General features: G+C 46.4%; 1 protein-coding gene across 1 annotated transcript in view; it reads left to right on the top strand.

The window, feature by feature from the left end:
• LOC144469774 (lachesin) overlaps positions 1-27,590 on the top strand; it is a 259,484-nt gene that overhangs the window by 202,123 nt on the left and 29,771 nt on the right. Inside the window, exons 6-7 of the mRNA XM_078180383.1 lie at positions 4,215-4,432; positions 6,868-6,943. Of these exons, the coding sequence (XP_078036509.1) occupies positions 4,215-4,432; positions 6,868-6,943 (294 nt within the window). The remainder of the gene's footprint in view (positions 1-4,214; positions 4,433-6,867; positions 6,944-27,590) is intronic.

Raw genomic sequence — 27,590 nt, 5'->3', positions numbered from 1 at the left:
AAAAACTTCTAATAAACTTGGAACTGTTTTAATCCTGGTTGCTCGCGAGTAAGGAGCTGACAATATCGGACAGGAAACTGTTGAAATAAGTCACTCTAAAAGCAGAAAGCCGCCGCGTGTGGTTATTCACTCAGCGGCCGTACATCAAATCCACGAAATCATCGACGAAATCTAGTAGGCTGTTAAACGACCGAGCGGATTGTCGCGGAAGCTCTCCGATTTCCCGGCGTATCCCAGCGAGAGTGTCCTGGCACGTAATACAGGCTCGTGAATTACTTTGGATTTCAGGGGAGGCTCTTCTCGTCCCCGAGGCTGTCCCTGTTCCACCCCTGCTCCCCAACCCGTTTCCTCACCCCTTGCGGCCCCGGCTCACGATGCCAGCCAGCCAGCCGGCCGGCGAGAGAGGCAGGGAGCGCTGTCTTCGAATAGCGCAAAGGATATCCGACACCTTCTTAAAATGCAAAACATTTCGTCTGAGAGTGAGAGGAGCCGAGGGAGCAAGGGATGGCGAAGTCGGCGCGGCGGTGGAATGGTTCGCCAAGGGGTAGAAGGCGAGGCGGGCGAGGCGAGGAAAGGGGTCGCGAGCGTGATGCCTCGGATCCTTATTGCGAGAACGAGGCCCCTGGTATACGAAACCTTTCGACGGAAGCTACCGTTCGATGTTTCACACCCTCAGACGCTTCTTTTCTCCTCGCTGTCTTCCGCACACGGCACTGCCTCGATAACAACTGCCTCGCGATGTTTACATTATTCCGCAGCGCCGATCCGATGATTTTTTCGACAGCCAGAAGAGGTGGTAGAGATGGGATTAAATAGGTCAGAGAAGTCAATTATTCTGTCCTGTTAGCAACTTTTCCGAGTTTCTTACCTCTAAAAATACCTTTAGCAATTCGACGCTAAACCCATTAAGCTGATACAAGTTTTTATTGCAACACTTGCTTCGATAAAATAGTCTGTTAGAATTTGCAAAAATTCACGCGTCTCGAGAAAGAAAAATTAGCGTGCGCGAGGCGAAAGTGGCGAGATGCCGGTGGTTTTGTTTAAGCGAGCAAGCTGCGACGGTTCTTCACGCGAGCGTCGAAGACAGTAGAAAACGAAAGCAATTCGAGCAGAGCGGGGAAGGGGGAATCAATGGAAGTGGTGGAATAAAGGAGGAAGGCTCAAAGGAATGCACTTTGTTCCCCGAAGCAATTCGAGGGGGATGTTTATTTAAATTTCCAGGTAATTTACATCCACTTGCCACCGTATCACTTTTCGTTTCCCGTTCCCGCGGCGTCGGAGTCGAATGCACTCCAATTTAAATCGCGATATTTGTTTCGCGCGACGCCAAGATTTCTCTTCGAGGGGAACGACCAATAAATTATAGAAGCCTGTGACGACGAACAAAATCAGAAAACCAAATTTATTCTTTCGTTTTTACGAAAACCGGGCATTTGTAATCGAAAAGCATCGATTATAAATCCAATGAAAAGATTGTCGTTCTATTCGTAGGTGCTCTCATTGTTTCAGTAACAAATATAAATGAAACTGTCACGATCGCATCTACCATTGTGGTCATGGAAATCATACAATGAACTGTGAATCGAACATTGCTTTTGGTTACGAAAATATTAAGACGATACCTACTGTCATTAAAATCTTTCGACACGGGATATTCGAGGATACGAATAGAAGAGACACACATTTAATAGGACAAATAATTTATCGTGTATGCGCCGGCATCAAAGATAAGCTTTCAAGAGTTCTCGCGGTCCTTAAATAAAACATAGCCCATAGAATCTTAAAGGATCAAGAAAATCAGGCTCGCAGTCGCTGTTAAAGGCGAGATAGGGAGCCATGTAATTCCCCGTGGAATGAGAGGGGTGAAAGTTGCTTCCTGAAACCATTCGACGGAGGATCTTTATTTAAATTTTAAAACCCTTTACCGTATCTGCGCGGCCTCGTGTATCTGTCTTCGTCCGCCATCACGCTGGAAAGCAGAGGTTTTCTTGCACAATATCCGAAGCTAGGCGCGGCCGAATCAAAATTAAATCATATCCAATGGGAATATCGCGTCAATGGGTGAACGCAGCTAGCTGAAATTTTATAGTTATGCCTGGCATGCGCAGATTCCGTCGTTGTTCACGCATACGTTCCACTTCAGTTTATTTCGTTGGAAGTTCCACGCGTCGATGAAGCAACAATTCGATCGAAAATTCAAATTGTTTTTAAGAGAACAAGACAATTTGACTCGCGTGCGTGGAATAACGCTGGGTAATAAGTAGTCGACGGCGTTCCTGGATTGCGCGGCAGAATTTCTATGCCAAATGAATTTAATATAATATGCTAACGGCAGAATACGGAGAGACAACAAATCAATATACATAACGACGGACATTCTCACTATATCTTCACTATACTGGACAACTGGACTATTAACGTATGAAATACTCTTTGTCCGCCATATAGTACATACCAACAAATATACAATATGCAGTATCAAATACCAAATACGCAATGTGCAGTACGCAATACGCAATACGCAATACGCAATACGCGAAGATTATTTTGTGGAATTTTCATCCACGATCTGCGTAAGCAAACAGGAAGTGACGATGGCCTTAAATTGATGCTAGGATTTAACGGCTTCCATCGAGATTGTTACGAGCCGCGAGGGAGAAGCGTGGCCGGGGGTTGTTGCGATTTTTGGTGTTTTGGTAAGGAATGCGAGGATTAGCGGAGCTTATTTCATCACGGAGACAATTTCCTGTCGCTCTGCGAACATTCTGCAGAGGTAGAAAGGATCGCTGGGAAGACACCTCGTTGCAGCCTCGAAGATGATGCTCTTAAATTCATATTAAGATCGAGGACAGAGGGCCGCGGTGATTTCTTTAAAAGCTCCACGAACTTCCATCATAGATGCAATTAAAACTTTGCTAAGCAATTCCGTGGAAATTGAAAATCCGCTTAAGCGTCCCGCTCTCTCTCTCTCTCTCTCCCTCTCTCTCTCGTCTCTCCCTCGATAGCATGATGGAGTCTGCCCGCGTTCCGATCTTCCCGATGCGTGACCATTTTTCCTGGCGCTGTTCACGCGTTGCTTAGGCTCCGAGACGGCGCCCGTTTCATTGCCATTCCCGTCGCGAATGTCCCCGGGAGCGGGACGATGGTTAAATCGGCTCTCTCTCTCTCTCTCTCTCTCATTCTCTCTTTCCCCCTTTCTTTCTCTCCCCTATCTCCCCGCACCTGGACCGGCTGAAAAAATATGGCCGGAAGTTCCCCGTGAAAGTTCGAAGACGCTAGGTGTATTGTTACGAGGTTCAAGTTAAATTGAAGCACTCCCGAGCCCGTGGAGGCATTATCAGGGGCCAGGGAGAGACGCTCATGGAAAACCATTCGTCGCGGCGAAATGACTTTTTTATTGGAGCCACTCTACGCCCGGCATAGTTAAGTCTACGCAATTTATCTTCCGAGATTTAATGTCTCGGAAATGATGGGCATATCGTGTGGGGGGCCGTTCAAAATTCTCAGTGGTCCGGAGCCATGACCTGGTTTCAATGTTCGACTAAACAGACCGATGGATACGCGACTAGATTACCGTCAATTTTATTGTTCGGTAGACGGTCATTCCGGTTCTCACAGATCATGCAATTTTTCGTAATCTTTTACGGGCCGATGTCGGAACGAGGACCGACGTCGGATGGATTTTGTCGCCAGACTCGTGCGCCGTCCATTGCTTTGTCTGCGCGTTTTTCCCACGAATCATGGGAAACGAAGGATATTTAATTTTGAGTATTGCTTTTAAATTTTACGCCATTAAAATTTCTTATACCAGATTGCCATATATTATTCGACATAATTTTTAAAGAAGTTGTCGCGTTTTAAAAGGTGTCCGAATATTAATAGCTGTCACTGTATATTTACCACTACAATAAACTAGAACTTTGATGTGGCGACTTTTTTGACTGGCTTGATGGTCGAAGCGCGTTGATCGATGAAGGAGGCAAATAACCTGACAGTATACGATGTCCAGCAGCAGAACCAAGAAAATTGTTTGCATGATTCGTGCGCGAGCGGTTTGTCTAGCTCGAGAAGAGCTCGCAAGTACAGAGACGCGTGTTTCGGCAAACTCCGGGCCGAGATTTATCGGCGGGGAACGGTTATCGATCCCGGGCCCCGGCTTGTATCGCTAGTAATTGGAACATTTATGAGCCAATCAATCACTTTTCTCGTTGCAGTTATCCCCATGCTGTCGATCCCGCACCAATTGGTCGGTGCGCCCTTGGGCTACGCAGTCACGCTGGAATGCTTTACCGAGGCTCATCCAATTTCTTTGAATTACTGGACCAGGGAGGATGGGGTAATGATTCAGAACGCGCCAAAATACAAAGTCATCACCAAGGCGGAGAAACCCTTCTACAAGACCCACATGATCTTAACCATAAACAACCTGAACGTAAGCCAATGTTTCATTGCAATACGCTCGGTAATCTATGAGAGATTATTTTCATGAGAATTCAGAATTCAGAGCTGTGATCAAAAATATTTAACCCTTTGCGCTCGCCGCCGTCTCGATTGTGAATTCGATCGGAAACCATTTGTAATAATACCTGGTGTACAGATAAGCTTAAGGTAAAGTCCCGAGCAAAGACAATTTATTTGAAAGCCACTCGTCGGGAATTGTTTTCACAGTATCCCGAGAAAAAGAAGATTCAGCTTTGAAACGCGAATGCTCTTTAACGATCCATCGGGTTATAAAATTGTATTAAAACAGCGAACGGCGCGCTTTAAAAGCATGTATGTACCTCGAACCCCCAGACTGCAAATATTGATCAGAAATTAGAATCCATCGGTATTGGCGGATGCTTCTGACTGGAACTAAATAGTTCTTTTAGAAATTAGTATGGAAAACATTGAGAACATATAAACTAACAGGATTTGGCCTGGCCTACCGTGGACGTGAAGTTTTCAAATTACTTTGGGCTTATTTTCAAATGCGGTTTGGAATTATATTAAGAAGATGTTCAATTATCGTTTTAGTATCGTTGTATTAAAGAAAACGTTTTATATCCTCATTCAAACTTTTCTCGGCTAACTTTGCTTAACTGGGCTCAACCTACGTGGCTACACCTATCTTCTATTATTTCCCCCACCACAGGACGGTTTTAATAAAAGTATTTAGTGGTAAGTTCAGTGTACCAAATACTTAAAGTAAATTAGTATATAAGTAAATTGAAGTAAATTATTTTCGCATAGAGTATCGAGCAACGGCGAAAGAAGGTATACTTCCTTATTGAAGTATCTATTATAATAATCACGCAAAATGTATAGAACTCGGTAGTTGTAGCGTTAAGTGATCTTAAACCACGTTGCCCTAAATTTCTGTTTTTCCGCTTGCTTCGAGAGGGAAACGAGAGCGTAGGGAATGTCAAGTTGACAGAACGGGACGAGAATCGAAATTAAAAGACAAGAGTACTCGGTGTGCCATCCGGATGAGAATCCGCGACGAGTTCGCAAGTGCGCGCGAGCGCGTTTTCCCGGAAAGAAAAGTGGCTGTTGACTTCGAAGATTTTTCCGAGCGTTTAATAATCTCGTAGTCGGGGTTCCCGGTCCCGGTCTCGGTCGGTGTCCCGATCCCGAATCGAGCGGAGGAACACGCCCGTAACCTCAACTTTATCCGGCATCAACACCTGCGACGCCAACAGGTGATATCCGAAAAGTTTCGCGACGTCTCGTGAGATTTATTCGAGGATTATTTCCCCGTATGGAAACGGATAGTCTTAAAATTGCCGGCTTTCCTCGCGGAACAACCCAGTTTCCGGCGCCTCTCGACATGCAGCGAGGTACTCTACATTTATAGTGTACATTGTACAGGGCGATCCACGCAATTGTATCAGCAATAACTCCGTTATTAATGCATTTACGAACATTTGCCAAAGGAAGGAAATAAAGGGTTCCAGAAGCACTACTCGCTATTAAAGCATCACAGCAAAAACTGATTAATTCTTAAGATATTTTCAGAAAATGTTTTTACCGGCGAAGATGCTCGAACGCTTCACCATTAAAAATGTCCTGTACGTATTACTGCGAAATCCTGTGCGATCCTTCCTTTCAGAATTTCCTCTCCATCAAATTCTATCCGCAGAATTTACAGGATTTAGATAAAGTCTAGAGGAAGGATTACATTGGAACGTGAAATAAATTAAAAAAGCACTGTCAGAAACGCTTGCAATGTAAAAGATATCCAAGAGCTTTCAAATATAGTGTTCGTCGAGCCATTTCATTTTCTCCTTTGGAATCTTTTCGCAAATGCATTAATAACAAAGTTCTCGCGTGAAATGTTCGCGTGGACCACCCTGTATACTGTCCGTGTTTTTGTTTCCGCTACGTTCCGCGAGTCTTTATTGCGTTGCTTTTACAAGGGGATAATAAATGCGTCTGGAGAAAAATTTCAGAAGTACAAACGAGTCAAGATAGAAGTTACTTTCTCTCGAGACCGCGGGTCTTCTTTATAAATCAAACGGCGAGCCGACCCGCAACAGAAGTTATCAACAAAACTATCCTGCAAGTTTAAGTCGCGGAGAAAGACAAGGAAAATAAACGAAAGACAAATTGCTGAGTGGCCGGTCGTACCGCGAACAGATGGATTCCCTATTACATTCTTAGGAAACCGATACCAGAGCTTCGCGGGTTAACAACGGGAATGATAAACGACGACACCGGCAGGAAGACCTTCAACTTCTATTGTATTGCAATTAGAATATTTAATTGATTAGTTTAAGATTAGAATCTACGTGGGTTACGATGGGAGTTGTTGGTTCAAAGTAGCAAAACTTCTTTGATCTTTTCGATTTTTTATATAATTTACATAATTCATATTCTGATTTCCAGGACTCGGATTACGGCAGCTACAAATGCAATGCGAACAATTCGCGTGGAGGAACCGATGGCACCATCCACCTGTACAGTAAGTATCGTTTACTTTTTTATCTTTCAAATAAAGTAGCTCCGGCTGCAAAGGTTTAACATACGGGAAACTTGTGCGAAAACCGTGGCATTTGGTTCCTCAGCACTTTTGAGTATATTTAAGAAAATTTGAGAGCAACCGGGGTCTCTGTGCACACAGTATCTTTAGCCGCACAGTTGCGGCCAGGTGTTTACGAAGTAGGGGAGGAGAAGACCCGCGTTATTTGCCAGCACGCTCGGCAATCGAACGCAGAACGTTCCTCGGTCGATGTGTTCGAGGTATCGTATCGGCGAGTCTCGGATTTCAGTAATTTCGACTACCTCGACAAATAGATACCCGCAATTAATGAACTGCTCTCTGGCTTGCCTCGGGGAATGCTTTTGCGGCGATCTGTTAATTCCTGATTACATCGTCGGTGAAATCGCGCGAAAACACGGCTAAACCGCCGCGCGGCGTCGCTTACAATATTTGATTTCAGATCCGAAGCAATTACTAGCAAACCTCTACGAGAACCGTCCTTGAATTCCGCTTGGGAATGTTCCAATCTTAGCCACTCTTTCGTTCTGATTTTCACAACAGTCGAAGCTCCGACCAAACTCCATACGATTGGATTGGAATCGTAGCGGTGTAACATTTTCCGAAAATTTAGACATAGAGAAAGAAGGAAACAGTATAAATATGTATTTCTAAAATAATTCGTTGAAACATTATTATTCTTATAATAGATGTATTTCTAAAACAGTATAATTTTCCCAACCTGATCGAGATGACTTTGTTTCTGGTCCAATTGAACTTCGTTTGCGAATGTTAGAGACGAAAAAACTTGATAGAACGTTTCTTAGCATGACTGGTACATACATCGATACACAGATAAGAGAAATAGCGAGACGAGGAATGACATGACACGAGGTGAATTCGTGTGACAGAAAATGGCGAATGCGAAGCGTCGAAAGCGGGGCAAACAAGATTCGCGGAAAGAACAGCGCTCTAAGCGGAAATTGCGAACCGGCGACGGTGCGTTTGTCACAGTAGTAGACGGGCCGAAGTTTTTCGAGCGGAAAATCTTCGATTCGCCGCAGCTTCTTCCGAAGCGGCGCAGACACCGTGGACACCGTGGCGGCTTAATGTATGCATGTGACATAAAGAGTCGCCGCCGCCGCCGCCGCCGCCGCGACACGGAAATGGCCGGCCGCTGTGCAAACACGCGTCCACCCGCGCGCACGAGAGTTTGCACGCGGGGGTGTAGACTGTGGACCGTAGACGGACACCGGCGCGGGCGATTTCGGTGTTCCGTGACGGTGGACGTCGCGTCGACGGCTGGGACGAGGAGAAAGAGAGGAGAAAACACCGGGCCCATTAGTATGCATCGGTTTTTCGCATTAGCGACATTCAAATGAAGCGGCCGTTTAGCATAAAAGGCTGTCGGCGAGAAAAAAGGACGCGAGAACGGCCGGGCGATTACAGACTGGAGGATCGGGGGTTAGGACCTGGCAGGCTCGACGCCGACGTCCCCGATCACCAGAAACGTTTCGGATGATAACGATCCGACGGTGAGATAGCGATTTCAGAACTGCGGCTACGATATTCACAGATTTGATTAACATTGGTCCAGCAATGTATGTCAATCATTCCTTGTAAATACATCTGGAACGGATACGGAGCATTTGTTAATTCGATTATTAAAGTTCATTTTACTTGTCCCGGAGGGTCGCAGGTTTATCGACTGTTCTATTTCTGAAATACATAAATATATGCAAAAATATATTATTAACGCCTCCGGCGGAGGACACGCGAGGCGTGTTCGATCCACCTAGTACTAATTTTCTTTGCACAGCGTCAAACGTTATTGATATGTTTAATAGTTAATAGACTATTGACTTTCACACCCCAATTAGTGTAACGATTTCATCGGCAGCGTCTGTGTGTACCGTGATCGATAATCCAGCACCTCCATACCGAGAACTATAGCCTGCAATATCTTCTTACTGGCACCGTTTTAACGTCGATAATAATTTCTGCTGATCTATGAGTGTGTTGAATATATTACTCATAAATGTGACTCAATCTGAATAATGATAAATTGGAAAATTAGTCAAAATTAGTCATTTCGATAAAGGTATCTATAGTCCATGTAGCATTTTAAAAATAAATTTTTCCCCGTGTCTGCCGCGAAGCAATGATCCTTAACTTCTATTTAAAAAATCCGAATGTAACAGTTGAATTGCACGACGTTGATATTTTTAATAGGAATTTAAATGTCGACCCGAGTGGAATGGGATAACGAATGTTAAGTGCAGCGCGCAAGTGGCAGTATCAAATAAAGGTTGAGTAGTTACTAGATGCGTGGTCGTAAAACCTTGGGATAGAATTTATCACGGAAACCATAAAAGCGTGTGCACGTTGTAGACGAAACAGTGACCAAGCGCCAAAGGACGGCGGTGGATGGGGTTGGGGCAGGTGGATAGGTTAAGGAGAAACCTGTTCAGCGAAACCTTTACCGGGGCCAACAATAAGAGTGAATACGCGCGTACAAATAAGTTAACGCGCGGAAAAATAAAAGGCGAAACGAAACCGGAGTAAATATGCCGGGGTCCGGTATACCAGAGGGAAATCCTCCGGCGTGTTCCACGGAAATTGCTTTCTAATTGGCGAGATTTTTAAAAGTCGCACAATAGCTCAGAGAATGTTCGCCGCCCCGAGGCCCACCCACCCCATACCGCCGCTGCCGTGATCCCTCGCTCCCGGACAGGAATATTACTTACTAATTGGTCCCTTTTATAAAACAAAATGTATAAAGGTACTGTTCTCGGTTTCCCAAACAGCCAGCCGCCGGAGTTCATTCGCAATTATTCAAGCTTAACTGCCGGAATTTTTCCTCCGGTTTTGTTCAGCTGCGTTTCCACCATTCAGCTTCCCTTTTAACTTCACATAATCCCGAGTAATACTTTCCGGCGCGAGCTCGTTCAACCAACGTTTGCTGGCGATCTGCTCATCGCGACGATTGTTTACTTTGAAAAGTATCGATGGACCGTCAACGATGCCATTAACCTGTTAACCGGCTACTTCGTCGTGTGCCAGCACGTTGCCATTAAAAACACGTGCGTTATCGGTTTCGGTTTTTCCAAAGTTATAGAGAACAGAGATAAGTGTCATAACAGTTGTATCTCTTCCGATTCTTCGGAAGAAAAATCCGCAGTCTGGTTATACGACGGTATATTGGTTCTTGCGTACAGGTGGTTGTTAACACCGCGGCCCTTGCAGTCGGCACCCCCTGCATTTCTTCAAATGTCACATGATTGAAAAATAATAAAGCGGTAGCCGCTTTATCCAACTTTGGCAGCCAGTTTTTCATAAAGAAACACCTCGCTTGCAAACATGGTATTTCATGGACTGATCTCCGCGAATTTCTACGTCGATCCGTCAGTCCTCGCCGGGGAAGATCGATCTTCCTTCGCAAAACACCGCCTGCGAGGAGATAACAGCCGCCCAAAGGGACCCGAATTCATTCGGATCGCGAGGTTAGGGCGGAGATGAAAGAGCGAGCCGAATAAGTTCGCAGGCGGTTCTCGCACAGAGGTCCCAAAAGGGACGCGGCTCGCCGCGTGTCGAGTAGAAACCAGTGGAATCGAGCGAGAACGAGTGGGAACGAGTGCAAACGAGTGGCATCGAGTCGAAAATGCGGAACCGAGACAGAAATAACAATGGCGGGGAGCGTGACGCGCAGACAGGACGAACGAAGATGGGGGAAAGGTCGGAAAGGGAAGAGGGGAAAACGATCGGGGCTGGTCTGAGACCGAAGAGAGGAGGAGAAGTAGCCGAAATTAAGTGGTAGAAGTCGGAGATATGTCAGACGAGTTTTATTAAGCGGCATAAAAAAGAGATTTGTAGTCCTGCCGCGAGACGAAGACGGGGTTGGGAACGATCCTCATCCTCGGTTAGTTTCTCGCGGTGGTCGGGGGTCTCTGGTCACGGGCCCCATAGGAGCGGGGGGCAGGAGTTCGCTAAGGGTTCGCGGCAGTGCGGAGCGAGCTTGAACAGAAGGGAGCTGAACGGTGGAGAGCAGGAGAGTAGGAGAGCCGGAGAGATCGTAGAGATATGAATTTATTATTAAGGACCGCCTAAGGGCCAAAGTACCCTGTTTCTTGATAACCAACCATTCCGACCTGCCGCCCCATCTCCCCAATCCCCTTCCCAGCCCACATTCTTTTTCCTTTGTTTCTGTCCTGCGTCTCTGCCCCTCTTTCACTCGCCCCGCTCCCCTTTCGCGAAAATGCTCCCCACTTTTTCTGATTCCGTTCCAGCCGCCTCCTCTCCGCCCCCTCCGACAACCTAGACGGCCTCCCACGCTCGCAGGTTCGGCGGAGAAGCTTGAGCATGGCTAATTTATTCCATAGTCGAGTCAAACCGCTATTTGTGAGGGCTGCCGGAGGCTGCGAGGCCGAACGGACAGAAGTTGCCGGTGTTCTGTGGATGACAACAATATCGTATTCATTTCGCTCTTTCCCCCTTCTTCTCTTTCTCCTTCGTCTTCGTCTTCGTCTTCTCCTGCCTCGCCATCTCTTCTTCTTCTTCTATCTTTTCCGCTTCTTTATCTCCTTCTCCTTCTTCTTCTTCTTCTTCTCCTTCTCCTTCTTCTCCATCTCATACGGCGAGGATTCGCGTGTCTCTCTCCGCCTTTCCTCGGACTTGCTGCTGCGTATACATAATGCAACGCTTCCTCCTCTTTGGTCTCGGGTACAACGAGGATTTAATTGTCGGTCTTAGGCAGCCTTCCCGAAGACATTTACCACGCTACTGACGCTCCCCTTTTCTCGCGCGAATCCCTAATTAATAATTCCAGGGACAATTGTTTCGGAAATGTTGCATTTAGCTGGCTGGTGCGAGGATTGGAAATATTTCGATGGAACGTTTGATTGTCGCTGGGTCTCCGTGGTTTTTCGTCGGCTTTCTCCTGGCCTCGAACCTTAACAAGCATTTTTACTAATTTACATCGCAGTTGAAATATAAGATTTAATTCCAATGTATAAATTGGGATGAAGAGGATCGGAAGACCGAGCCGAGGAAGGATGGACGGAAGGAAGGAAGGAAGGAAGGAAGGAAGGAGGGCATTAATGAGCTTCGCGAGTTCAATTCCCATTTTAGTTTCACGAATTCTCTGTAGCGAGGTTTCCGGGTTCGGTTTCACGTTGTCTATCCAAAGCTGGTTAGGCAGACGGTTGCATTACGAAAACGACGGCGGTTCCGATTAATGTGAACACACACAGTGAAATGATATCCGACCGATTGAAATCGATATCCATCGACCATCGTCGAGATATATTTAGTTTAATGCGTATCTGCGATGGTGTGTACCTACACGTACCGCAATAATTGATGTACTCCCGAAGCACGTTGCGTATTAATTACGAATGTTGATTATGCTGTTTGGAATTTACTACCTTCGAGAACGTGTAACAGACTGCTATAGCAATATTTGATGTCGTTCGCGGAACGTCCCGTCGATCCTCTTTCACGCAAGAACGTTGAACGAACGCCCGAACAAGTTCGTAGACGCTTAAACTCATCTTGTAAAAATTCTGAAAAAATCGTAATTATATTAGAAAAAGCATTATCTTGGAAATGTCCTAGAGTTGTAGAATAGGCGACGAGATTTCTCAAGAGACGATATCCCGTGTAACAGTGCAGCTGCGTCAAAGCAACAGTTAAACAATCCCTCAAGTGTTTCGAAATTCGAGGCGGAACGGCCTGTTAAAGGTTCGTGGGCCACAGTTAATTTAGCTGCTACTAAACGGGAACCAGGATCGTCGAGCGGACACGACACAATGGACCCGTTGCGCCGGCCGCACACAATCGTAATAACATATTAAAGGAATGTTCCCAGAGGCAGATGTGCATTGCTCGGCGCAGCGAACGTTTGCGCGAGCGTTGCGCGAGCGTTGCGCGAGCGTTGCGCGCCTCGAAGTTTCGTTAATCACTTTTTCTTTGCGGAATACAAACACGAGCAGCGAATGTTCCAGCCTGAAATTCTTCCGCGATGTTGATTTTCCGCCATGCTACCGATCGTCTCGAAATTTATTAACGGAACAAATTTCGATGGCAAACCGTTCGCCAAATTTCAAAACGAAACGAGGCACCCTTTCGGGAGTCGGAGATAGTATTGAAACCTTCATCGTGATATAATATACACCGAGGTAATATAATTCAATGAAACGGTTTAATTAACTCCGTTGCGCTCGAGTTACTTCGCTAAAAGATCTCCGACACGAATTATCGTTCTATTTAAAAAAACTGTCTGTCGGTTTGAGAACTTGTATAATTTTACGCCAGCACCGGATGTTGTTTCACCATGGGTCAGTTATATATAATCGACGTAATTCTTGAATAGATATTTTAATAATATTTCTTAATTAGATACTTAGTACGATTAAATCCATGTTATGTCTTCGCAATTTTACGTTCCAACTACTGATTTTCGCCGTAAATATGTAGATAGGTAACGCGCGAGTAAGGAAGGCAAAGGATGTGAAGAAGCGATGAAAGGTCGAGCGAACAGACAACGCGGTCGGCGATCAGTTATTCAGGTGGCTCGAGCGTTTCGAATTCGATTAATTGAAGGGAAACACGGGAAGGTTATCGGTCGATTAGAAATTTAGCAGAAGTTTCCGCGAGAGGCCGGTTCATTTCGCGGTCGAAAATCTCGCTAACGAATGCTCGAGCTCGATACGCGGCCGCCGCGTGGTTCGGTGCTCTTTCGCGATATCGAAGTTGCCGACTTTAATTACGAATTGATCAGGACTTGCCCCGAACTCGGCAGACGGAGGCCGCCACGTGGAGGCGGCCGCGGACGCCTTTTGTGCGGTTGCCGACACCGCGCGCCGCGCGCCGTCTCGACAGGGCAGGGACGGAAAAATATCTGCGACGCGCCGCAAACGTTTCCCGAGCGACGGCAAGTTTCCGCGGCTTCCCAGCCCGTGGCTAACGACTTCATCGATTATTAAAGCCAATTGTGTTCTCGCGCCGTTGTTGCGTTCGACGCCGTTATCGGCCAATCAAAGTCTGCGGTTGCAAACAAATCAACGGGAAAGCGAGATGAACTTCGTTTATGGACCTCGCTAAACACTCGATAGATCTCGCGCGCACTGTTCTCGGCAAAATCGGTTACTCCTAGAGTGGGATAGGCGACGCATGCGTGGGATAAAAATATAAATATAAATTTCTGGCTGAAACTCGTTATTAAAACGCAAAAACCGTATTGAGAACGCATAATACTTTTAATTAATCGAACGTTACGCTATCTTAATTGAAGAACATCACAGATCGGGGTATGCGCTATTTATTCAACGAATTCGAGGACCACCATTTTTTCGGTACACGTTCCCTTGTCTTCGTCGATTCGTGGATTCGTGGATTCGTGGATTCGGAAGCGGCGCGGAAACGGGCCCCGGGAATGAGATATTTAACGAATTTACTTTCCGCGCGCACTAACGAAGCGCTCTGCTCGTGGTCTGCAATTAATTCAACCGCGAGGAACTGTGTACCTATTAAAAAAAATACCGCGAATAATTTGCACGCTGAAGCGACAAAAGCCGAGGACAGAGGCTGGGTCACCGGTCTCCTCTAATCCCCCCGAAAATATTCTGCACCGAGACGTTTAAAACATTCTATTTTATATTATTTAACGTTTCATCCTTCGTTAATATACGTGAACGTATCCAGGGTGCCGGTTAAATAGCAGCTGTCGAGTCTTCCGACTTTTCGTTTCAGACTATTTCGAGATTAGTTACTTCAAAGTCGCGTAGTCCCGTATAAAACGGCGAGATAGTAAAAAAGACATAACAGGTAACAAAATAGAAACTTCGTGAACCGTAAGCAAGCTAGAAAAGACTTTTTACCGCGGTTGGCATTCGAATGTACCACAGTGTACGCACGTCGGCGAGGATCCGAATAATTAATTCGCCAGTTTTTTATTAGCGTTAATCGGTTCGCTTGCGAGGATTCAGCCGGAGGTCAGAGCTCGAGGCAGTGAAGAGGCTCGGAGGAAAGTGAAACACAGCTGTCTCGAGGGAACAGGCGGAGCAGAGAGCGCCTCGGCTCGGTCTGTCGATGGGAGAGTGCGACCAAGGGAACCCCCAGTTAATGAGGAACCCTTGTTACGCGACCCTTTCCCTTTCACCCTTTGTGTTTACGCCTCGACGTCGCGTTCCCGGATCCGCTGCGGTAAACGTAATCGACTCATTATCAGGGACTGTTCCTGCAATTAAATACCAGTTGTATCATTTCCAAGACTCTGGATTCCCTCGCCACCCTTCGTTATCATTAAGTATAGAACCGTGTACTGCAAATATTTCGTCGCGCACCGTATCAAATGCAATATTCCATTCAAAAGCCAGCCAATTTATTTTTCCTGCAATTAAGTGTCTGCAATTATTGCAGGTACTGTGCACAGGTGCGGCATACACTTCTCCCCTTTATACATATTTTGTATAAAACAGAAGAACCGATATCAAATTATTACTTCCCTTGTACACGATCTGGAACCACAGCTTTTCAACTCGAACCTATCCAATAAATTTTTGCCGTATTGTAGGAGCACGGACAAACATTTTCGCAAAGTTTCAAGTTGCTACATCTGTTGGTATCGTATCAAAAAATGTCGAAAGTTTCCATTGGTTCTTGAATCCGCGAACTTGAAGAGCCTTCTGCAGTCCAATGGTGTCTCCACTCTGATTGAACGGCCGTAACTTCATATGTATATACATATATTGCAGACATTTCCCTGTTCTTGCGGTTACATTTAGCGACAATACCGAGCCCTCCTTTTTGGAAATAATCCTTTCGTTTGGCCAAGTTTGTCGTCAAACAGGTCACCCTTAGAGATGGAGACAACGTTAGTGGCAAATCTTTCTCGAGTCGAATAGTTCCCGTTCGGATGCACGGGAAACCCGGTTCCCGGAGATTTCACGGAAAGTTATAAAAATCGAGGAAACTTAGTAGTCGACTAAAAGAAGTTTCGCCGAGCAGTTACGCCGGTTTAATTTAATAACCAAAGAACGAGCTCGGAAAGCCGGAGTAGGAGCTTCGCCGGGCGTCGTAAACCATAAAACTCGACCGAATGGATGCGAAGGAACAGCGGCGCGGCGGTCCGGGAGCGGTCCCGATCCGGGATCAATCCTCGGGAACATCCGTTGCACAAAGCGTTGTCATTTATAACCTCCGAAACTCGTTGCGCATCGCTACGGCCCGATAAACCTGTCCTGACCATTGTCTCGCAAGAAAACCGATGCAATCCGGCACCGGAGTATGCGCCGCTAAAGAGATAGCAGCGGAAAACTCATGGTTGCCCGGACGGAAACAAAAGGAACACGCGGGAACAAAGAAGACGTGAATTGGCTGCTAAACTACCGTCATCGAGAATCTCATTACAAGATAACAATATACAAATCTTCTGCTATTCTTTACTACTTTTATGCGTTACGTTTACTTTAACGCCTCTATCATTTTACGTTTTACGTAGTTTCTGCTGGAAGAGCATCTTCAACAATTTTGCAGTGCAATCTTCTCGCGAATCTAGATCCTAGATGTAAAGACAAGTCTTCGAGAGATTCAGTTTACTGATTGGTAAAAATCGCTAGGATGAACACTCGGGTTTCACTTAGTTTTATATTAGTTTATAATATAGTAACGATAAGACAATTTATTTTGATTTTTAACGCGTGCTATTGTAATAGGAAGCAATTATTAAAGAAACGACAGCGATTGGAAGCAGCGAACATTAAATACGCTAGAAAACTATTTTCCATAGTCACACTTCCGTGGAAACGTCTCCGTTAACGCGGTAGACAAATGTCTGTCAAGGTCGCAGTTCCGACGGAACACAAGGTCCAGGTAGCACAGAACGCTCGACGAGGGTTTGGGTCTCTGAGGATTCGAGTAGCGCAGGACGGTGTAAGCGAAGATCGTCTCACGGCGCATTAATTTAAGAGACAATTTCTGGTGTCCCGTCGCGACCACCTTGAGAGGAAGCCCGGGAACAGAAAGTCTGCAGAGGTTACTGACCGCTTGAGCAACGACTTTTGAAATCGACTTTTCTGCCGCGAGGAAAAGGAGTGGGCCGTGGCGGCTGAGGAGGAGGAGGAGGAGGAGGAGGGGGAGGATGAGGAGGAGAGGGTGGAGGCCGAGGCGAAGTTTGGCAATTTCCTGGGGCTAATCTGCTGGTCGGTCAGCATTGAGATGCCACAGTGGGGTAAGGGACAGTCTGGTGGAAGCCCGCGGGGCCAGGAGGCACAAGTTGAAACGCGGCTGGACCCATGGACCACGAACCACTTGGGGGTAGTCCCCATGAATTATACAAGCGACTCTTTGCCTTTCTATTGCTCCTTCAGTTCGTTTGGCTCCCCCCTGCCTGCCTCCCGACCGGCTGCCCTTGCTCTTCCATCCTGCATCGTCTGTCTTGCTCGCGACACGGCCACCTTTCACGCCGACCACCTTCGTTCCGTGCCTCGGAACGGCGATCTGCGTGGAGTGATGGAAGAGCGGAGGAAACCTTGGATCCCCTAGGCTAAACCGGAGGAGACTAGCTCTAGAGGCGACGATGCGTGGTGGACGCACCTCGATATCTCGGCGCGTCGGTGATTCGCCGCTTGATCGCAGCTGGTAGAACAAAACCGAATTAAAAGATTTAAAGCCGAGATCCATAGCGACGAAAAAATTCATTTCGAAGCGTCGGCATCTTGTCCGCATTAAAAAATTCATCCAGCATGTCGATCGTGGTGACCCCCGTTTCATTTACATGTAATAAGAATTTTCCGCGGATATATTGGAAATCGGTTATATCAAGCGCCGAAGCTAAAGAATTACTTGAGCGAATTTCGATTCGCGGAAATTGAAATGTGCACTGCAGATAAGAAGCGTCGCGGCGCGCCGGGAAGAAAGTTTTCTAGTTTTAGGGGAAACGACTTTTAATTAGAGTACGTGTAGCCGCGGCGAGTTTTAATGAACGCCCGTGGATTTTACTGAACGCTTTGATACTTTACGAATCGTCTCTCCTCCGTCTGTTGCGACAAACGGAAGCATCATTGAAATAACAAATTCGTAAGCTTAAAACCTCCCCACCGGCCACTTAAATTTTTCGGGCCACGATTTCCGGGTTAAATATTCCACGAGAAATTGAATAGTCTAGCAATAATTATTTGACGCACGGGAAGTGGCAAGTTGTTCGTCAGACTTAAAACTTCGCCGGAACATTTTTGAAAGAAGAGGAAGGATCATTAGGAATTCTTAACAAGGGGTAGAGGATCGGATGAATTATTTGAAAGTTCGCGTTAAACATGAATAAAAATGTGTTCAGATTTTCCGAAGCTTTTATAGGTAGCCAAGCAGAATCTTACGACGGCGGAACTTTTCTAATTATTGGACGGTTATGAAATCTTTTTTGCGACGATGCTCTTTCAATTAAGGATTCACGCGTGGAGACGGGCGGAATAGGATTCGGGAGATTCGGGAGATTCGGGAGATTCGGGAGATTCGGTGAGCGAACAAACAGGAACGAACGTCGAATTTCGGTAAATCCGCCGAATGGGAAGTCTTATTGTGATTCGTCGGAGGACGTCTTCTCAAAGGATCTTATGGAAATATTGCCTCCCTTCGCGGCAACCTTCTTTTTAACGCGACGTCCCCGCACGGTCTCTCGCACCGCCACACACCCCCGCGCTGCCCCCCTTTAATCGCATTACCGCGCGTAGACATATTTCCATTCGCCGAGCTGCTGAGTGCCAATTGGACCGGCTCCGGATTTGCCATATTTTTTGTCGCGCGTCCTACCCATCTCGACCCTATCCCTCTTCCTTTGTCACCGTATCTTTCGATCTCTGATTCCGAATCCAACATTATTTCTATTTCACTATTCTTATTCCCATTTTATAGAAATGTGTTCGCATAATTTAGCAGGCTGAGAAACTGGAGACACGCGGTAATGTTAATAAAATGATAATATTGAACAAAATTGGGGAAGATCTTAAACCATAGCCTATCAGGATATACAACAAAATTTCGTAGTGATCCTGAGAATTTCTATGTAAGGAAAAATGTCCAATTCCTTCCGTATTTCCGTAGAGGTCCGCTGCGACCGATTTTTTCGCCAGGTGCCGAGAATGGCAACAGCAAATCTCCTTGTTAAAAAGTTTTACGCGTGAACAGCGAGCGAAACAAGTTCCCGCTGGGAAGGATCGATACAATTATGCAACTTCCCGGGACGTAATTAATTTTCTCCTCTCGGCCGGTCCCCCGCGCCTGTTCCCATTGTCCTTAAAGTCCGGAGATCAAAAGACCTACGATTATCCTTCGACGCGCAGCCCTCGGATCCAATTGCTGCGTCTCTGACTCTCTCTCTCTCTCTCTCTCTCTCTCTCTCTCTCTCTCTCTCTCCCTCTCTCCTCGCTCTCTCACGTTTTCGAACAGAAACACTGACATGCGACGGCGATAGCTTCGAGCGTCCGGTCAATTAGTTATCCTGTCGTTAGTTCAGGCGAATAATACGCCAATGGACGACAGAATAAAGGGTCTGCTTAAAAAGCAATTCCCGGCGCCCGTTGAAATCGGAGAATGAACGTTAGTCCGCGGGGATCGGATGGACGGCGCCCATTCAACGGTGTTTTAAACTAAGAACAAGGAAAATGTTTTTCTCATTAAAACGTGGAACACGGCCAGCCCAGTTTTTTTTTCGCTCGAGAATGCGCCGGCCTTGTTGCAGGCCGCTGCACATGGCTGTCAGCTGCGAACACAAGTCCGCGAGATTCCGGGCAACCGAAAAGTTCGCGTCTCCGGCAAAATGAAAAACTACCGATAAGACAGAAAGTGGCCGAAGCAGGTTATGGAGATTTATCCTTCGAGAGTTTCTCGACGGTGGTATTGAATGATTTTGGTTCAGATCCTCCTTCACCGCCCATAGTCTGTCAATGAGGGCTCTGGAATAAGTAGTGAATATAAGCTCTGGAATATCAACCTTCCTTCGATAACCATTAGAGTTAATGTATAGTATTTTCACTGATTATTTATATCTATGAACTCTGTCTAAACGACGGTGATTCCGCGTACATGTAGATTCTGGGCAAAGAAGACCTCTGCCTAAAAGGATGAAGCTGAACATATTAATACTCTCGCTGTACATTTCACTTTATATGTCGGATTGATCTCTTCGTTCGTCTCAGATTGGCACTAGTTTCATATTAGTTTCCTATTTCATCGCAATATATTTTCGTTTCCGAATGGCTAGATTATTTTCGATGTAACAAACTTATTTTGACCTCACCTCGCTGTACGATCACAGCTGCGGTCTACAATTTATTCGTCTGCTGCTACTTCTTTATTACCCTTACGCGACGACAAAATTACAGCCGCGACAACTCTGATCTTTTTGTTAGGATTCCGCAGAATAGGTAAACCAGCCCGGCGGATGTTTGCGCGGCAAAACAGCGAAACCCGTATTTGTTCGAATGGCCGTTTCGCTTTTATGTCGGCGTCGTTCGCGCGTTAATTTGCGACGGTTTCCTCGCGCGACTGGAATGAATAAATCGGTCGTTCCAGCCTCCACGGTGTACCGTCTGCTATAATTGCGCGGTTCGCGCTCGAGCCGCGCCTTCAAAAGAACAAGGACACGTCGGACCCTTCTTTTCGATCGTCGAAACACCGTTGCAAAACCGCTTCCGACAAATTACTCGGTCGGTTAACGCTCGCATCTTGAGTAGCACCGCGGTCGTTTCCCGAAAAAAACACCGTTTCCCGAATTACAGAGCCGACCATCAACGACTCGACTGAATTTGTTTCGGGTCCCGTCTAACTTCGGAGCGGGATCGCGTAATTGTTTCATTGCGAAATTACAAATTGCTGGCGTGGACGTTTAAGCCGCCTTGACGCGATACCGGCGTCATATCATCGGCTGATATTTCCCGTCGGCCGTGAATTCGCGAAATCGCCGCGCGTCATCGGGTCGATTAACTCGGTCCAAATAAATGAAACATTCCCGGGGACAAATAAAAATTAGCCCGATATTTATAGGCGCGCGATACGTCACGTTTCGGTGGATTCGTATTATGAGAACGCACGCGCGTCCGAGGATGATTGAATATGACACTTGTTGCTGTCCACGGGGCCGGTTTCTTTAATTTATTAAATTTCCCGAGCCGTTTGAACATTCTTGACGCACGCCATGAAATTAATTTCATTCTTCCGCCTTCGCGCAATCCCTTTTCCCCCAGTTTCCCCAGAGGTACTTCGTTACTTTTCTGTTTGCTCTCGCCCGTGCTCGAGACGCTGCGCTCCGGGCACCTCGAGTGGCTTTCGCCACCTTTCGTCATCTTTTGCCTTCGGTCTGTTCGAGGGATGCCTCCCGTTTTCGCTGGTCCCGGGGATCTTCGAACCACGACAAATATTATTAGGTTCTGTAATAAGTCCGTTCGCGAACCTCTGACACCCTAGGAAAAGACAAGGAAAATTACACGAACTCAAAGGGATAGTTTGGATGAATTTTCAAATATGTTCTCGCGGGGATTTTTCTATGCAACTCAGCTTAAATGGAAACTGGAACTGTCTATTTTAAGAGGAAGTAAATCGAATTGAAATAAAGTGGTGAGATCATTTTGAAAAATTAGACGGAACGAACCTTTGACATGTTATAGATTTTACAAGATTTAGGACAGAAAGTTCAGATGTATTTCAAAATTCGTTCCCCTAGAGTTATTTCTATGCAGAGTGACTTAAATAAAAGTTGGAAGTGTTACTTTAAGCCAGGGTAGATTATACTGACATTATTGTATCAGAAATGCAAACAGATTTATTATACATTTATACAACTTCAATTGATGGAGACAATTTTTACTTTGCATAAAAATCCGCAGTCCAATCAATGACATTTACCTCCCGAATCTATTCTCCAGCGACACATGATATAATATTCTGTAGAACACTCCCCTAACTTCGTTGAAAGTAGAAAGCGTTTTGGCAACGCCGCAAGTACCTACAGCAGCGAAACAAGTAACGGATGATCCAGGAAAATGTCAATATGGTTCCGTACGAGGTGGCATTCTTGTGAAAAAGATACCGAAGCTGTCGAAGCCAGTAAAAGGTTCCGGTGGCAGCGTCTTCCCGGACGAAAACAAGACAACAGAGTATTGCGGAACTGTCAGGAATGTTCGCAGGCCGGCACCAGGCATCGACATCGGCAACACTGATTTTGAATGGCAATATTCTCGTTAGCGCGGCTAATGCTATTATACGGGAAAGCCCGGGGCCAGAATTCCTCGAGCAGAGATTCCGTGAGCCATCAATGATTAAACTACAGCCTGTATTCCGATCGAAAGACATGGTTCAGGGGTGCGGCGGTGGGGGTCGGTGGCCGGGGGTGGTAGCGAGGGTCCTCGGATGGCAAAGGGAGGTTAAAACAGTCGGGGGTGGAAGGACACGCGGGCCCCAGAGGTGGGGAATTAGTATGCGGCGGCTGTCACGTCCCCCTCGTCGACGCCGCGCCGCGCCGCGCCGCGCCACGCCGCCTTCCTCTACTCCACACCTTTCGCTCAACCCTGGACCGCCCCGACTAGACCGTTAATTTTCCATCCCGTGACTCCAATCAATCTTACGGGCCGTCACCGGGTCTCCCTTATGGCGATGCCCTCGTCGTCTCACCTCCGGCTTTGATACGTCATCGCCCCGCCAACCCGATCCCCGTCGTATTTCCTTCATTTCCGCTGCGATTTCTGACACCGTCACGGGAAATCCGCTAAATACCCTCGGACGCGTCGTTTGTCCGAGACCCGACACGTCCACGGAAACGGATCTCGAATCGCTGCGTCTACCGCGTCCCCGCAACCCCCGGCAACCCTCCGCGCACCCTGCATTGTTGGACTTCGAACGCTTCTCCGACTCACCCGCGCACCTGCAGCATCGTCTAAAGATAGCAGTCGGTCGCAGCAATTGCCGAAGTCGCAGATGCAACTCCGACTTCGTGTGGGTCAGTTTGTTAGAGATCGTCCGAGTCGGGCTATAGTTCCCTGAGACCTATCTATTTTATGATACATCCGTTTTGAGACTCGTGAATGCATTAACCCTCCGCTGTCACACTCGGGCAAAATCACTCGCGTTTTGCTTTTCCAAAAAAAGTAAAATTAGCCAATAATTTAATACGCTTGGAAGACTTGGAAGACTCCTAGGTTCCAGTTATTCCGACATTCATTTCTTTTATTTCTTTTATGGACGAAGGGTAGAGCTAGAATTTCTGAATTTGGATTAATGAAAGAGCATCGGCACGCACCGGCAACACAAACGCAGCCTAATTTGAATTCTGCGTTCGTTTCCGTCTACTCTTCGGGTTCGGCAACTCGAGAGTCCAACAGCTCTCTCTCTCTCTCTCTCTCTCTCGGCGGCCCAAAGAAATTGCGCGAACTTCTGGAGCAACTTCTAGTTCCTTCCGATTTTAATGCTAATCCCTGCTATCTAAAGTCAACTAATTTTCTTCTCCAGCTTCTCTTGCTTATGCCTCTCTCTCTCTCTCTCTCTCTTTTTCTCTTTCTCCCTTTTGCTCGTCCAGTCGAGATCTGGGAGTTTGACACAGCCTTAGAAGAAAACCGAGAGCCTTCTCGCGGGGGAATGTTGCGTTGATTGATCCGTGGAAACTGTATCTCCGAATTACGGCGTGTCAAGCACAGCAACCTTGATCGGACGTTTATTCCACGGCATCCTCGCGTTGTAGTATAGATATAGATTGTGAAACCGCGGCGAAGGAATTGTCCGGGGGTAAACCTCCATCTGAGGAGACGCGACCGCACCTGTGCAATATCTGCTGGGACACGCGCCTAAACGCGATCGGGGCGATCATTTGCATTGGTAATTTTTTCCTGATCCTTTAGTTGCGTTCCCCTCGTGCTATTCTTAGCCGAAATTTTGCTTCTGAAACGCGGAAGGGTGATTGCCGTTCTATGTAGAATATGTAGGCATTATTAGGATGTTGATCAGATTACAAATCAGAACGTATTGAACTTGTTACAGTAACGGCGAAGCTATAGTATTGCAACAACTGATACTCAGAACTCCGACTGTTTTACCCTCTCACCCGATATAATCAACTTTTTCGTATTCCCATTCAAAAGTCCGAAATACCCAAAAATGGGGTTGGTGCTATCATTTTGCTCCTGACTGTACATGTAGAATCTATCCACGTTTCAACGGTTGCAAAGGTAAACGGGCTATGGGTGTGAGGCAAACAATTGACAATTGTCAATTGACGGGAGTCTTTCGAGCATGAGCCGTGCAGTTTAGCGTGCGACACGGTGGGACAGCGAAACAGCTAGTCAGTTGTCGTGGGCGTCAGTCTGTCGGTTTCCGGCGGAGACATCGTTGACACGTTAATAGATCGATGCGCCGCAGGACGCGCGTCGCTAATTATCAAAGAGGGATGTCACGTTGCTAGCGAGAGATATTCGAGTATGTAGTTGGGCGCGGGACAGGCGACGACGGTGCCGGGGAGGGGTTGCGGGAAGGGGGCGGGGGCGGTGTCTATTCGGAATTGGATCAAACGATCGGGAATCTTCGCGGGATGCGTCATGTCGGCGGACTCGGCTACGAGTAATTATACGTAGACGGGGACAGAAGGCGTCCCCGCAAAACGCCGCGCCATCATTGTTCCGAGAAATTGGATTACCTATTCGCGAGCAGCGAAACCGGCAATTTCCTGGTTTTCCTATCGCACGTCGTGATTTAATGACGACGCTCTGGTCAAATTATTTCCTGCGTTTCCCCCCCTCTCTCTCTCTCCCCCGGCTCCATGGACAGCCATCGTGGCCATAGCTTCCGCGGGAACTCCGGTTATGGGAATTATGCTCGACATCACCAGTTTCCATTCGAACGAAGAGCTCAGTTGTTTGCCGAATCGTCGAATTTTCCTGACGGCCCGTTCTCGTCCGAAAATGTCCCCAAAATGCCGGTGTTAGCCTACCTGTTGACTGCTAATGGCCGTCAATATTTTTTATGTTATATTTTTCGTGAATTTATAGTCCCATCGGAGCTTCGTCCTTTGTATTATTAAATACCTGTTATTTGCGATTTATGGACTGTAGAATTTATTCGATCCTATCAAGCGAACAGCGAAATTAAAACGAATTTAACACCCTGTGTTAATTTGAGCCTTCATTTTCAGATGATCAGAAATGTCAGTTAGGGCAATTCGACTAAGCAGGGCAGTATACTAGGTCATCGATTTGTCTAACATTGTGGTCAGTTGACGACGATCAACCGTTGCGCCACAGAAAAATAAAATATTTCCACGTAAATCCAATTAAACGTCCGGCGGCTGTTCGTCCGGTCGCGTGCAATAAAGAATGCTAAACAATGGAAATTACAGAGTCCACTCTGACTTATTTAGACAGAGATTATAGTTGGAATATTCAACGAGGAATAAAATTCACGCCTAGCTTTTTATCTAAACCATTCAGCATGCCGGAATTGATTACGAATATTAACGCTTGGATCAGCTTTGACTCGGGGTTTTTCACAATTTAAACAATACTTTTCCTTTCTTTACAAAATACAATCTTAATTAAACTCTTTTAACGCTTTAATTGCTGCGTTAGGCATACATGGACGACGAATTGTTTAAAATTCAATTTCTAGATATTAATAGATAGGCTAATCGATGTCATAATTTCGTAAGATTTGCAATTGAATAAAATATAAGAATTCTATAGAAGCCTGCAACACGATTAGAAAATGGAAGATCGATTAGAAAAACGAGCAAACGAGAGGAGGGAAAGAAAACGAACGCCCAGAAATCGCTAACGATTCAATAAGTACGATATACGTACTATTTCCGGTTGCCTCGCGACTAAATCGTCCTGGCCGAGCCCGATGATAAAAAACCATACATTTATCACTTTTATCCGAGCTTCATCGCGTACGTACCGGCCGGCGGACTCATAAAACTGCATTGTTCTTGTAGGCGTGCCGGGAACACTCGGTTTTTATAGCGCGCGCCGATGATACTCCTTCGTTGAACTCTGCCCTATCTTGCCTGCGGTCTATCTAGACCGAGCCACACGGTTGACAAGCCGGCAACCTTCGCGGCGTTCAGCTTCCACCGACAAACAAATTTCCTTGGCCGCACAAATCTGATTAGGGTGGGTTTCGCTGGCGCAACAATTCTCCGCGCGGAATCGCGGAATCGTGGAATCGCGGACGAGCCAACGCAACGCCTCCATAACTCTCTCGCGCCTCCACCTGCGCCACCCACCGCAAACAGCGGGAGGTGGGGGGGGGGGGGGGGGGGGGGGTGAGGCAGCAGCTCTAAGTTGAATTTAACCCCTTTCGCACGCGCTCGGTATAATACCCGCGTTTCGGTGTTCCTCCTCCGCGTTGGGATAAATAAGTCTGTTTTGATGGTGTTATTCGCGGCTAGTTGCGCACAGATTAGCGCCCGATGCATCCTCGCGCCGCATAACTAAAGTACCGGGAAACCGGCCGCGGATTATCCTTGTTCCCGAACTTGCCAGTCAGCGCTAATCAACTGATGAAATTTTCCACGTCGATTCCGCGGAATCGATGAATTTATCGCGCACGTGAATCTACTACCCCTGGCCACGAGGTATTCGAACGGCATTTAAAATGCCGTTTAATGACCGGTTTCAAACTGGGCCGAATAACATTTCCTAAATTGCTAAAGGCACTAGCTCATTACGACATATAGTACCGCAAAATTTCTAATAATAGAACAGGCACTTAACACAATCACGACCGCGCCAGAAGCCTGAAAAATTTCATGAAATAAAGGTATCGTATTCGATTAAATTGAAATTGCATAGATAACTTATATGGCATCAATTGTTGCTCCAACGATCGTACTTCTTGCAAAATTTCATTAATTTAAAGTACCAGATGTCGTGTTTGACCATTTGTACAGTAAATCGATTCGTATGTATTTCGTCTCCGAGGAAGCTGTTTATAGATGAAAAGTATTTAAATAACAGAGGTGTCTGGTACCGGGGAAATCGGATAGTCGAGGTTTCTGCTGTGCTACCAAAATTCCGTTCTTTATTGAATTTTGAAATCGGCTCCCGGAGAATTGTATTCCCCTCCCCGGTAATGCCCTGCGAGCTTTTATTCGATAACATTCAATTAAAATTGTGGATTTTATGCATTCGCGGCATCCGCGCTGATCAGACATTCCGAGGCCGTTAAAATTTAATAAACTTTAACGCGATTTTTATCTCATGCGATAGTCCATCGATACGGTTAACAACTACTCGATCGTGTAGCCCCTGTTCAGTAGTCTATAAAAGTTTATAGTCGTGCGAATATACCCTGCACTTAAATTCGCGCAGCACCATTGTGCCAGGTGTAATTTCCCTGTAAAAATTAAGGAACAATGGTATGCAACGCGCTCGTTCGCGAAGCGTCTTCGAAAAGAATCTGGCGACATCGAGGAAACCGGAGCAGAGAGGAGGTTGTCCGATGTTTTCCACTCCCCGTGGAAGCCAGCCTTGTGCGCGTCACTTTGCCACTTTGCCACTTGTCTCTCAGCCAATTGCGGCGCGATTTAATTTCCAATTTATATTCACTTAGCGCAGGGAAAAAAAGATACTAACGTTTCACTTTATGACAAGGTCTGCCG

The sequence above is a fragment of the Augochlora pura genome, chromosome 5, assembly GCF_028453695.1.
Source record: "Augochlora pura isolate Apur16 chromosome 5, APUR_v2.2.1, whole genome shotgun sequence".
In the NCBI taxonomy this organism is placed as follows: Eukaryota; Metazoa; Arthropoda; class Insecta; order Hymenoptera; family Halictidae; genus Augochlora; species Augochlora pura.
This window is presented reverse-complemented; position numbering and strand designations above follow the sequence as displayed.